The sequence below is a fragment of the Macrobrachium rosenbergii genome, chromosome 3 (assembly GCF_040412425.1).
Source record: "Macrobrachium rosenbergii isolate ZJJX-2024 chromosome 3, ASM4041242v1, whole genome shotgun sequence".
Taxonomy (NCBI): domain Eukaryota; kingdom Metazoa; phylum Arthropoda; class Malacostraca; order Decapoda; family Palaemonidae; genus Macrobrachium; species Macrobrachium rosenbergii.
Genome location: NC_089743.1, coordinates 80,248,477 through 80,262,642, shown reverse-complemented (window position 1 = coordinate 80,262,642; position 14,166 = coordinate 80,248,477). Strand labels below are relative to the sequence as shown.

At 38.0% G+C, this 14,166-nt stretch overlaps 1 protein-coding gene across 1 annotated transcript in view; it reads right to left on the bottom strand.

Moving 5' to 3' along the window:
- Positions 1-1,518: 1,518 nt before the first annotated feature.
- unc-104 (kinesin family member unc-104) overlaps positions 1,519-14,166 on the bottom strand; it is a 184,289-nt gene continuing 171,641 nt past the window's right edge. Inside the window, 2 exon segments of the mRNA XM_067083286.1 lie at positions 1,519-4,473; positions 11,190-11,291. Coding sequence (XP_066939387.1) covers positions 4,398-4,473; positions 11,190-11,291 — 178 coding nt within the window. The 3' untranslated portion in view covers positions 1,519-4,397.

Genomic DNA, 14,166 nt, shown 5'->3' with positions numbered 1-14,166 from the left:
CACATGATGTTAGAGGGTTGAGTTCCTCTTTAGCATTCAAGGAGAATTTATCTGTTCATAGAATTTTGAATGCTGATTCATGGCATTGCCAAACCACTTTCACTTCCTTCTACCTGAAGGATATTGCCCATAGGTCCTTGGACAATTTTTTCTTGGGTCCAGTGGTGACTGCTCAATAAAATGTGTAGCTCATCCAGTGCCCCTGGCAGGACAGTTTGTATATAGCCTAAGATGATGGTATGAAAGTGAAATGAATGAGATGACTGGGCTCTTTTCTTTTCTCCTTTCTGCCTTCTTCTGTACCTATGGGGCAGTGTGGAGTTTGTTCCATCATGAGCTTGAACAGGCATGATACAGGTGAGTGCAGTGGCCATGCTGTTAGAGTAATCATTAATGAATGAAGTTACCTTTCAATGGCAGAACATTCCTCTCTTTAGCAAGGAGAGAGAGAGGGATGACCTACATAGGTCACTACGTTGGTTCGTTATTTGAACAGATAGCTCTTCATCTGCTAATGCAATGAACTTGGGCACTGTATTGAAACTTAGAAGTTCTGAACCTAAATTATGCACATATCTAAGGTTCAGAGGTGTAGGTCGTCTTTCTTAGATTTCTCTTATACAATAAGAATGACCAGATGTGGCAAACCTCCAGTCGGTTAATGATACTTACCTCCCACCAAGAGTAAGTCAATCCTAATGTTAAGACCCCAGGTTTGTTCCATGTATGAACAAATCACAAATTTTTGAAATAATTTTTATTGTTCATAACTAACAAACCTTCCGTCTTAACACTGAAGGCCCACCTCTAACCACCCCTCTGACAGTTTAACCTGGGTTGGAAGAATACCGATACGTCACGAGTCCCAGCTTGGGTTGGCGGTTGTTCCAACTAGCTCGGACGGAGGACAGATGCCACCAGTTCTTGCATATACAGTTCTATTGAATTTTTTACCGGTTCCAGCTGGCACTAGAAGATTTATCCTAATGTTAAGACCGCAGGTTTGTTAGTTATGAAAAATACAAATTATTTTTAAAATTTTTGATTTTTTATCATGTGGGAAAGAATCAAGCATTAGAATCAAGAAATTTTTGTCAGCGAGGGCTCCTCTCTCAGTCAGCTATCCGTCAAGATGTAGATGTCATACTGTACTCTCATGACATTCTTTTCTGACATCTTGTATGGCAACACTAGTGCTGTTTATTTTCTGGAATTTCCCATCCTATCCAAGGTCATTTATAAAAGGGCTGTGTATTAGAGCAAATTTTTCATTTCAATTTTTCAAGACTTCAGTTACCAGCTATCTAGTCTGCATATTTAAAAAGTCATACTAGTTGTCATGAATTGCAGTGTGTTGTAGAGAATTACATTTTAGTGTATGCTGTGGGGTTTGCTTTAGTCTGATAATACTTGATAAGTTTTTAGTTATATTTTTAGTGTAAAGGAAACTGGGACAAAATCACCTGAGATATGCATACTTGTGCAAATTGAGAACTTAAAGGATAAAAAAAAAACACCTTTTTAAATTCTTACATTTGGCCATATCTTGTTTAAACATCAAGCTTTACAGTGAGTTTCATAAATAATTGAGATATAGTCTATGATAACATAATAACACTAGTTATTGATAATAAACAATAATTTTCCAAAATAAAGATTTAACTTACAAATTTGATGACTGTCCTTATTTGTAGCCATAATATATGACAGCTGAACAAGCTGTAGGACAACCACTTGTAATTCATTCTCAACCATAAATATAAAATTTTTAAAACTCTTATGAACAGATAGATTTAAACAAAATATGAAAATTCTGATGATGAACTTAAAAACTATAGTGTGTAATGGTGATGCAAGTGACTAGGATAAAATTACGCTTATTCTATCTCCTAACATCTTTGGTTTAAATTTTCAGTCACCAAACCTTTCTCCAGCAGCACGCAACCTTCTTTTGATGGTTAGAAACACCTGACAATTTTCTATTAGGGGGAAAACAAGGAGGAAAACTTGTTGGAGAACAAAATTAGTACAAGTGTCGATAGGGATCAGCCATGGACTTGTAATTGTTAATTTTTTTTTTAATTTTCACTGGTTTGTGATCAAGAAAGAATGACTTGTTTAAAGGCTATTTCACAAAGTACCTATTGAATCTAGAATACAAAATTTTTGTCATTTACCCTGCTTGGCAAGACACAGACTTGAGAGCTGGGCCATTGGATATCACAGAGGTTCATCAGAGCTACTGTACTAACTAAAAACCTCATGTGGGGGTTTTCAGTTTAGCTTTGTTCTGTTAGCTGATTATTGTGTTAATTGAATATTTTGGTAGGTTGTGTGAATTGGGTTACGAGATGTACTGATGACTTAAGCTGGGCTGAAGACTTATTTATATACCTGAATGTATTTTACACCATGGCAGTTTATGAAAAATGTACACAGTTAATTTATAAAATTTTTACCTATAAAATTATATTTTCAGAGTGCAATTTCACATTAGCTATTGAATGCTCATAAGCTACTGGGCCATTTGTGCACCAACCAGTAACCAGGATAGGCTGCTGTCATAAAGCCAAAGAGGTTTTTTCATATTCTGTAAGACTAAAAGCTAGAGATTCGTGATGTACCTTTGGGGTTTTAACCAGCTCTCATAAAAGACACTGTTTGCATGGCACATCATCTATTCTTTTTAGTTGGTAGTTATTTAATCATAGATTGAAAGATCCAATGGTACTTTATATAATCGTACTGTAACTACAGGCAGCATGGTACTATACTGTACAATTTCTCACCAGGAATTTGTTTTCAATCACATTCCAATTACACTTTTTAAAACTAAATAAATGATGTAAGCAATGAGAGATGCTGCTCTGAACTCATCCTAATTAAAGATACAATCCAGCTTTACTTATTTAAAAATCATCTAGATATACAGTATATATATAGTATCACAACTTTAGTCTTTTGGTTTTATATTCACAAGTTAGTCACTAGGCCTAGTCCATGGAATGTCTTCTCCACGAAGAGGGTTTCGAGTTAATGTACACATGTAATAATTGTACATATTGTGCCTACATTGAACTGTTCCTCCTACTAATCAAAGCTTTTTCAAAACATTCCATTCAATTTGCATCCAATGGAGGTGCCAAAGAATAAATACCATTACTGGATGTCCAAAGTAGGAAGCTTTTCTTTAATTTTAGTGGCATCTGCTTTCATTCAAGCAAACAATGCACAATATATTGATGAGATGTAGCGCACAGCAGACCACTGGGACGTAGTTTGTTCATGTGATGTTTCTGTACTTCTACTGGTTAATTGTGTATGACAGAGCAATTCTAGCTTTAAGATCAAATATAAGGCATACAACAGCTCCTTGCAGGAAACTGCCTATGGCATACAAAATCTCCATTCTGGAGGAAGTGTATGCCATCGATTACTCCTATTAAAAATAGGTTGAAGATGATGTCTCGAGAGATGAGCATAGAGATTCAACCCCCTTCAGAAATTGTCATCATGTGAGCAACATAATCAAGAGCTCCCATATACTTGTCAAAATGCTACCACTCTTTGTATTTATGTATACATATATATATATTTTTCTTTTTTTACAAATAACTCAAAATAGAGTTCTCATGGTAAACTAAATAGACTCTTCAATATATCCTGCAAGGCTAATGAGATAACTATCTGTAGTGACAACTGCAACGGAGTGCAGTAGTCAAGAGCCCTTGTATAAGTAGAAGCGATAGGCAAGCACATGGGACATAACTGTCTTTTCTCTCAAGTTGTCCTCTTCATTGTGATATTAATAACATTTGGAAGGAACACAAGATATACTGCTATAGAATATTGGGGTGATTTGCAGTAGACCTCTATAGCTCATGTACATAATACAGTATTGTCTTCTTAATCATATAATACAGACAGCTATATTCTCTCTTTGAACATATGGAACTAATAACAGACAACAATAACCCATAAAACTGAGGCATACTGTTTCTGCTAAATGAGATAATTATGTCAAGTTCATGTACTCCTACTTACTGTAAGGGAGGGGTGTTTAAAAATATCTTGCCTAATGGGGGCCTGGCGAGTAGATTGTTTATCGGTACTATGGAATGATGAAAAGTAAATCTCAGGCCAGTAGTAACATCTTCTTTGGGAACAGGAAGATCTTACTTTAGGCACTCGTCCTATTAAAGGAATGCTTGTGATTATTTTCATCTTTTTTTTTTTTCATACACACACATATACACAAAATTTAGACAAAAATCCTCTTCAGTAACTTGGATTTACAATTATTGTAGATACCAGAGAAATGATGTTTACGACATTGTAAATATCATCATAGGCTCTTGAAATAACTGATAGAGGTTCTTCTGTAGATTGTCCAAGTTTCATTTGGTGGGGACAGAGAGTGTGTTTGGATGACTTCCTCCAGATGTGTGTCGACTACGGCGTCCTAACTTCGATCTAGTAAAATAGAAAAAGAAAAATGTGAAGTTTGTAAGTAAAGTACAAAGACTACAAGCAATAATTTGACACCTCTCAAATAGAATAAAAACTACAAGCAATAATTTGACACCTCTCAAATAGAATAAAAAGGATACAGGAAATAATTTGTCACACCTGTAAAATGATCATATCTTGGGATATTCATCACCTTAAGAATAGTATTTGAAAATCTGCTCCAACATAATACCACCTTTAATATAATTTTCATGTTCATTTAATTAAAACTTTTAAAGAAGTCACTACTAAGTGCAAAGTAATTATATATTGCTCATAATATGCAGTATCTAAAAAGGTTGATATTATTGAGAAAAACCAAATGCCCTATAGAAATTACAGTTTTACTCTTTAAGTTAACAGTATTAGCAGTCAATTGGCAATTCTGACTCAATGAAATGTGTTTAATAAGTTGGTTATTTTGTTTCCTTTACCGTGAAGACATCTATTTATTCTTCTCAAGATCATCCAGTTTAAATGATGAGAACAGAGACGAAAGGAGTCGCATCTGAGTTTGCATCTGTAATTGTGTACCCTACATCAAGAAAGAGACCTGGTCAAGAGCACTAAGGATGAAGAATGGAAGTAAAGCTCAGTCTTGTGAGCGATCATCCAGACTACTTTGACAAGGCTTGATGCTTGGTTGCAAGCATAAAAATATGAACCAAGGTAAGTACAGCATTGTTAACACTCAGAGTGAAAGTGACTGGTAAACCAATAATTCTGTGGAATAAAAAGGAATAATGATAATAACTTGAGTCCTGTTCATATCGTTATGGATTGTACTACCTGGGCTGGTCAAAATAAGGATGCAACACTTAGCAAACCCACTAATCAAAGAACATATTATCCCAGAATACTATGCTTAGGAGGAAAGGGAAATGGGTCAGGAGGATGAGTTAGATGAATCTGATACAACTCTCTTCTCTTGAACTGTTAAAACTTAGCCTGCTTATGGGGTAGGTCACAAAAATTAACTGAACAAAAGTTGGATACTTTCAGGAAGCAGTGTCACGTCAACTTCACATGATGACCGTTCAATTGCATCAGTGGGCAATCAACAACTCGGTGGACGTCATGGCCTGGCACATTCCAGCTAAGAGGAATGTAGTGGCCAACAAGCTAAGTTGTTGGGGTCAGGTCCTAGGGACGGAGTGGTCTCTGCATCAGGATATAGAGACAGGCTTTTTCATCTGTGGGGAAGACCAATTATAGGCCTCTTTGCCATAAGGACCAACAGGAAGCTAGAGGTCTATTGTTCAGTAGTTCCAGATTTCTTCGCCGTGGCAGAGGATGCCCTTCAGCATCCCTGGGTCAATCTGGAAGTCTACGCATTCCCTGCCTTTTGCCTGATCTGTCACATCCTGAACAGAGCGATGATTTCTCAGAATCTCAGGATGACCTTAGTAGCTCCTTTGTGGCCGCAAGCAGAATGGTTCCCAGATCTGCTATCTCTGCTTACAGTGGTTCTGAGAGAGATCCTCTCATGGCACAACCTTCTCTGTCAACCTCATGTAGAGAGTTAACATCGATCTATATATGGTCCCTATCTCTTCATGGCTGGAGACTATCCAGTATCTCACGGAAGCGAGAGGCTTTTCTCACATAGCAGCAACAGATGTCTGGCTACCTCAGAAGATCTTCCTCAGCCATGTACCAGGGAAAATGAGTTGTCTACTGTGATTGGTATCATCGACAGGGTCTCTCTCCACTCGGGACATCTATTCGACAGACAGCTGATTTCCTGATCTATCTCTGAACAGAAAAACACCTTTCTGTTTCAGCCATTAAGGGCTGCAAGACTGCACTTGGGTTAGTTCTACGTCTGAAAGACGTGAACCTGACTTTCTGTTGGGAAATCTCTAAGCTGCTCAAAAGTTTTGAACAGTCTTGTTCTCCTAGAGAAAAACCACCTACTTGGGATCTGACTCACTTAAGCCCCATACAAACCATTGCAACGGTCATCGGACAGAAACTTGACCCTCAAGACAGTTTTTCTTCTAGCCTTGGCTTCATCAAAGAGTGTGGGTGAACTCCATGGTCTGGCATTTGATGTTAAACATACCAGGGGCTGGGGTCGGTAGCATTTGAATTGTCCCGGATTCATGGCTAAGACTCAAAACCCCTCGGTCCTTGATGACAGATTTGTTTCCTTCTCCATCCCTTCCCTTGGGGATTTTGTTGACAGTGATCCAGATGGATTACTACTATGTCCCGTCAGGGCACTGCATAGTTATCTGAAAAGGACTTGACACTTCAGACCTGGGTGCCAAAGACTTTCTGTTAGCACAAGCCAGAACAAGAAAAGTGTCCAAGAATACCATTTCATTTTGGTTATGTGAAATGATTAGACATGCCTACAGCTCCTCATCAATTTCTACTGCCAATACTGTGCATGCAAGAGCCCACGACATTAGAGGACTAGGCTCCTCCTTGGCATTCAAAAAAGAGCTTATCTATTCATAGGATTTTGAATATGGGTTCTTGGCTTCGCCAAACCACTTTCAAATCCTTCTGCCTGAGGGACATTGCCCACAGGTGCTTGGACACTTTTTCCTTGGATCCAGTGGTGGCTGCTCGACAAGTTGTGTACCTCATCCAATGACCCTATCGGGACAATTTGTATCTTGCCTAAGATGATGGTATGAAAGTGAGAATGATTGAGATGGCTGGTCTTTTTCCTTTCCCCTTTCTTCTCTACCTATGGGCTGTAAGAAGATTGATCCATCATAGGCTGGAACTGGTAGATACAGGTGAGTGAAGAAGCCTTACTGTTAGAGTATTAATTATTTTACATGAATATACCTCTTTCAGTAGCAAGTCCTTTCTCTCTCTAGCAAGGAGAGAGGAACGATAACAAACACTCTAAGTGGCTACCTTAGTTTGTTATCTAAATAGATATTGATCTTTAACTTCCTCCTATGCAATGAATCTCTGCATTGCATTTTAGCTCAGTAGTCTGACTGTTAGATGCCATCTATCTAATAAGTTGGAGGCTTGGGTCTCCTTCCTTTGAATTCTTTTATCCAGGAAGTGTGACCAAGTGTGCTGAACCTCCAGTTGGCACAAGATTCTCTTACCTCCCACCAAAGAAGAGTCTATCCTAATGTCAAGACCCAGGTTTGTTCCACATATTGTTAGGTATGAAAATTAATTTAAAAATTTGTCATTTTTTTCTTAGAAACTTTCCTTTAAGCAATAAAAGGCAGATAAACATTTTTAAAAATAATACTGTCTTCTTACGATATATACCCACAAGTCTGGCTGAGCATAACATGAGATGGCCTTCCTCAATTACTGGTGCTGTTAGAGAATGACTGAAAACGAACACAAAGGCTTGAGGCTGAAAGGAAATTGTCAGCACTTTAGCAAATATATCCTGGGACATATAATGTGCTCTGCCAATTCTCTATATGAAATATCAACTTGACTAGGTATGCCAAATCATTAGCCAGGAATAAATAAAGTCCTGAAATTTCATATATTTAATGTATATTTTTGTACACCGTGCTGCATTGCCACATGATCTTATACAGTTTACGGTGGCATATTATAAATATTTCCAGTCTGATGCAGAAAAATAATTTAACCATAAGAAAATTAAATTAAATTTTCATTTGGAGATAGAACCATTTGCCTTTCATGTATGAAGTATACTTCAGCACAAGCTGGAACAGCTGTTGAATCTTGGTAAACAATGTAGTTGAAATGGTGGATATGAGGGAGTGGTTGCTCACACACTCCTTAGGCATGCCATTCCATTCTTCCCTCGGCCATCACAGAGTTCACAAATCTGTGTTCTCTTCCCTGTGTGCCATGTTATTCTTTGGAAGTGTCCCTTGTACATCTTTGTTCCTTTTATCTATTCCTTTCCCCTGTGCACTGTACAGTACTTGTTTTTACATAGTTTTTATGTCTTTTAGCCCTGATGGTCTCTCTCATGTAGAATAAACAAAGACTTACACCAGGGTGAGGGTCAGGGCAGGATTTCAGCCACTTCATGGCCCCGTTTTGGTAGATTCGCAAACTGTTTGTCCTACTTGAAGAGGAAAGGAGTTTACTCATGTCCTTCCTTGTGATGAAATTGTATCATGGCCATCTCCCTAGTGGGAGAAGTACAGCAAAAGGAGCAGGAAGCCTAAGAAGGGTTCACCTGCTTCTTTGGAGGGTATCTCTCCACTGGAAGTGACATTGAATCCTTCTAGGGCCTTACCTCTGGCTAACCCCCCAACTTTTGGTTTCTCCCTGTCTCAGAAGGACGAGTCACCCAATTGCAAACCAGTTGATCCCTCATCTGACGTCAAGGAAGCTAAGAATTTATCATCCTTTGAATACTTACAGATGTGTCCATCCTTAATTATCCCTGGTAGTCAGTTGCTTGTTGCTTTTTGCAATTTCTTAGCTAGAAAGAACATTTATCAACAAATCAACATCTCTATCTCTCTTACAGCAGAGCCAGTGTCTCCCGCTCTCCCACCCATGATCCCCCAGTGGCTGAACAAGCAGACATCAAAACTTCTATTTCCCCTGCCTCAGCCAGTGCTCTGGTGTTCAAGTTGTACAAGTTGCTGGTATAAGACAGTGAAAAAGAAAAGACGTTACTGTCATCCCTCCTCCTCATCATAGAAATAAGAAGAGGAAATCCAAGGCCCATAGGAAGAGATCTATGTGGACTTTTTCCTATTATTCCTCTTCAACAAAGCAGCGGTGCCAGTCCAACCCTGGGTAACCAGTGCACCTGGGGCAGGGGTAATATTCTGGCACTTCCCCATTTAGACAGGAAGACTACTTCCTCTACTTCCCACCATGAGCATTTGAAACAGTGTTGCACAGCCCCTTTCTCCCTTCCGCTCTGGGTCTCCAGCTGGGGATAGCGACTTATATTTGGTACCCCTGCTCTGCACAGCTCGGTGAACCTGCTGTGGAGTAGGTCTGTGCAGCGTGTTTGCTCTCTCTGCTGCTCGTGGTCACTGTACTGCCAGAAAGTAAGCAGCAAGTGAGGTTCTCCTATCATTCACCTTTGAGTGTCTGTAGGAGGGACCCTTCACCATCTTCTCACACAGCTCTCTCAAACTCGTCACGGTGTTGTAAACTAGAGTGCTCTCGTTCTAAGGAGAGCTATCTTGATTGTCTCCACTTCTTGTGTGTGTAGTCCTCCATGCCTGCGTGAAGAGAGGGGGAAGTGGGGTGCAACCTCTTGCCCTTCCCTCAGCCATGATTACTTAGTTACAACTTACCATCATAGTTGTAGGACTTCAGAGTCTAAGTCTGAATGTTGATCAGATTGAAGCACTGTTGAGTCTTGCCTGCCTTCTCCATCAAGGGGCCCTAATGGTGTTGGGCGGGAACGTGCACAAGAGAGCTAGCAGAAACTTGAAGCATGAGTTTCTCAAGCCTCCAGGGATCCGCTAGGTCCCAGGGGACCTGCTCCTCTGGAATCCCTTGAGGGTAAGTTTCACCTCAAAAATAATAATTATAAGAAACCGCAAGCAGTCTTGCTGACCTTAAGAGCTTTGTCCCTCGGAGTCGGATGTCTCATTAGTTCTACACAGCCTTACAGTTTCCTTGTCTGAGACCTTGTCTCATTCTTCAGATAGAGACCTAACTATGAAGACGGTGTTCCTTGTAGCTTTAGCCTCAGCATAGAGGATTTGGGAACTGCATGGATCGTCTTATCTCTTTCAGTACTCAGAAAGGTGTTATTTCCTTCTCGTTCTCCTTTGTACCAAATTTGTTGTAAAGACTCAGAATGCTTTGATTCCTGATGAGAGGTTTTAAGTGGTTTTTTAATCCCTTCCCTCAGAGACTTTGTCGGTGGAGACTCAGATAAGATGTTGCCCCCAGTCCATTTCCATGAGTGCTATTTATAAAGAACCTGCTCCGAGGCCAGAATGTAAGATATTTTATTAGCAGAGATTGTCATAGGAATGTCTTGGAACACACTTTCCTTCTGGTTTATCAAGTTATCAAGCAGGCATACAATTCTTTTCTGGAGGAATCTCACCTCCCTGCCCACCAGAAAGTCAACCAAGTTAGGTACTTGGGACCATCTCTTGCCTTTTGGAAGAATGTTTTGGTTTATCTGACAATGAGGGCAAGGGTCTGGTGTGATCAGGCCCCCTTTACCTCATTCTACTTGAGGAATGTCACCCACAAGTCCCCTGTTACTTTCTCCTTGGGACTCATGGTGGTTGCTTAACTAGTGGTGCAATTAACAGGTCCCACCTAGATACCATGCATCTCATCAAAGTATGAAGGGTTAGCACATTCTTATTTGGGAGTGCATGAAGAATGAATTGCTGACCCTTGTTTTCTTTCCATTTTTCCCCATTCTGAATGTGCAAGCTGGAAGAGGAGCAAGGTACAGCCTTTTTCTGAAATCATCACTTATGATTAGCCAGAAAAATGCTGCCTGTTGATGTGACACCTTTGTCAGAGCTGTCTTGGTTCTCCAAATCTTTTGTTCCCATGCATTTCTCTTTCTATTGTCGTATTTAACATAAAGAATACAGTATTGAAAAATACCAAGATAACTGAATTTACACAAAATGGGATTTTTGTAACGTTACCGTAAGTAGCTACTGTAGTTTTAATTATAAATTGCAGGCAATTCATTAACAACTACTGTATATTTAACAAAATACACATGGTGAATAACCATTATATAAAAGGAAGCTTACCTGATCTGTCCTGCTAGGAGGGGGTTAATTGCATATAGCCAGTCATGAACTTCCTTGTCACCTAAAGTTTGTAGAAGGAAGCCTCTCTGTTTGGTTACCACGCTGAAACAAAAATTAATTTTAAGTGATACTCTGATGCAAACTTTTAATATACCAAAAATCTTTTGCTATTACTATCCGTCATTGTCATCATCATTCATACTTTGGTAACTGAAGGACACTGACCAGTGGGAATACGTATCTGGGAATATCTGAAAAATATGAATATGCATAGAAGAGGGTTTGGACCAGATGGAGAAAATTTGTCACCGCTAATCACTTATAAAGGGAACACCCAACACAGAAGTGTGAATGATGATGGATATTGTTTACTGTTTACTAGGCCAGTCTTTTATATACATGGATTCCAAACAGTGCAAACTTACATAAGAAAAAACCATCAATACACTGCTGATGCTCAGTTGTATACAGAGATAATCACAACACTCAAACTTTCCACAAGTAACACTGAGACATCTTGTCTACTTCTGAATAGTTACAAAATGAGAGCACCCTGTTAAAATTCTTGTCTCTAGAGGTAGTCTGAAGGGTCTGTCCTTAAATACATAATTATATCTTATTTGATAAAATTACATATTCAAAAAGTATTATAGTAACTGGATAAATTGAAAATTATGAAAATCTTGACAAAAGTCTAGAGGATTTGTGTACAAGACCTTTATTTGCTGGTAGCATAAATTTGGCATTCACAAAAAATATATATATATAATTTATATACGAGGTTGAATCATCTACTGTAGCTCAGGTCATGAGTTACAACATGCTAGAAGTCACACCAATAATTTTGGACATTTTCTTCTAGAACTAATTATTGCCATGAACCTATTGTGGGTTTAATATTTTAATTAGGGATTATCAGCTTCATAAGTCACTGGAATCTGCTGTTTATTCACTGTAATGTACTCTAGCAATACTACTGAATGGTTAATGGGAATTTTTTCTGAGCTAATCTTCACAGCCACAAATTTTGCGTTTTTATCTGAACTTTCAATGTCCTTAATGCCTAAGTGAACTTGTGATCCAGCACCATTGATGCCATATTCAAATAATTTATTTATGGGAAAAGTATTTGATCTGGGTAAGAAAATTGTAAATATAAAATGCAGTATTTTGAAAGTGCTTCTACTGAACATTTAGAATCATAGAAAATCTCAAGAGCAGGTGAAATGGGATACAATTTTGCTGTGAAGGCAAGCAATATTAGTTAGTGAAAGATTTGAAGTTACTGTAGCATATCTCAAACCAGCGAAAGATTTGGAAACAGTACACTATGTACCGTATATTTTCACGTATAAGACGACCTTTAGATAAGACGAGGTAAAAAAATATGACAAAATTCAAAATACCATATATACTCGCATATTATGTGACTTTTGAAGACCTAATTTTGAAGCTAATTTTAAGGGGGTCACATCATAAATGAAATATAAAATTAGCGTATGTAATATTCACATATTAGTATCGTATTATAAAATACAAACATAACGAACTACATCTTTTCCATGGATCTTTTACCAAGTTATGCTTTACTTCACTGTATCCAGTAATATTGCATATATTTGCATATTGCTAATTGTATTATAAAATACTGTACAAACATAGCGATCATGCACCATTTGCATTGTTTAGGTTTTCATGAACATGGACAACGATACCTTCTGGGAATTTTTGTTTCGGTATCAATTCAATTTCCGTTTAAAGATAACCCATTTGCCAAACATGTTAAAACAACAGTAAAATATGTTCTTTCATGCCCAGTAGTTTTGATTAAAATACTTTTCTCTCCAATGGGAGTTTTCATCCATGTTGGCGATGCATGATAATTTATAGTCATTAGTGCTTGAACATTTTTGTTTTCTCAGCTTCAGCTACAACTTGCAGCTTAAATTTAGAGGTATATTTCCTTACGATCTTTTCTCCATAGCGAATATGGGTATAATGTAAAATACATATCAGTCCTATTCTACTTAACGTCATTTGTAACATAACTACAGTAATTGTTTGTTATCGTACGATGGTTGAAATGCAAGCAAAACGGCTGTTGTTATCCGACTCGGTTGTTCATAGCCATGGCCTAGACAGTGTTCGTAGCAAAACAGTTGTTTCTCGTTCGGTTGTTTATTGCTGTACCCGTTTACTCAACAAGTATAACACAACTAATGATACTTTTATCATTTGCTTTTATTTTTTTAACTTATTTAACTAGAAGGTGGGATAAAGAGATGGAGTAAAAGAGGTTAGTTCATAGTAATCTGGTCTCTCAAAAAAGGAACTCGCATGATACACGAGATACATGATAAAGTCATTTTTTATGGGTGAAAATTTGGGGGTCGCACGATGCACAAGATCGCTCATTAACAAGTATATATGGTAAACGAAATGACAAAGTCGATTCTATATCATGTTTTTCCTACAGACATTGCCTAAAAGGGAAAACATTGTTTTGTTTACATTTCATTGCCAATCATAAGCAACCCCTAACAATAATACGATAAAGTATGATAATTATCTTGCACAATTATTGTTCGTATGACTGAATTGTTCTAAAAAGTTACAAACAGCCTGAATTTCTAATGAAAAATGAATATTATGTTATCCTAAATTTTATTACTACCGCAATTACACTACATTACCAAAAGATAAAGGTTGCTGTGACCGCAACCATAACTCGATATTTACATTTTGTCAGCTGGCTGGCCTTGCACAGATAAAAGTTGATTTCACTGATATGGAATTATTCCTTGAATTGGCTATTTATTATGAAGATATGCCAATAATATATAAGGTAAAAATGATTTGATTACCTTTATTATCACCTTATTTCATAATGTGAATCTTTTCATGTATGTCAGTGGTTATCGCACCAAGACCGAGGCTAGCCTACCGATAAACATCACTTAAAATTCAAGATTTGATT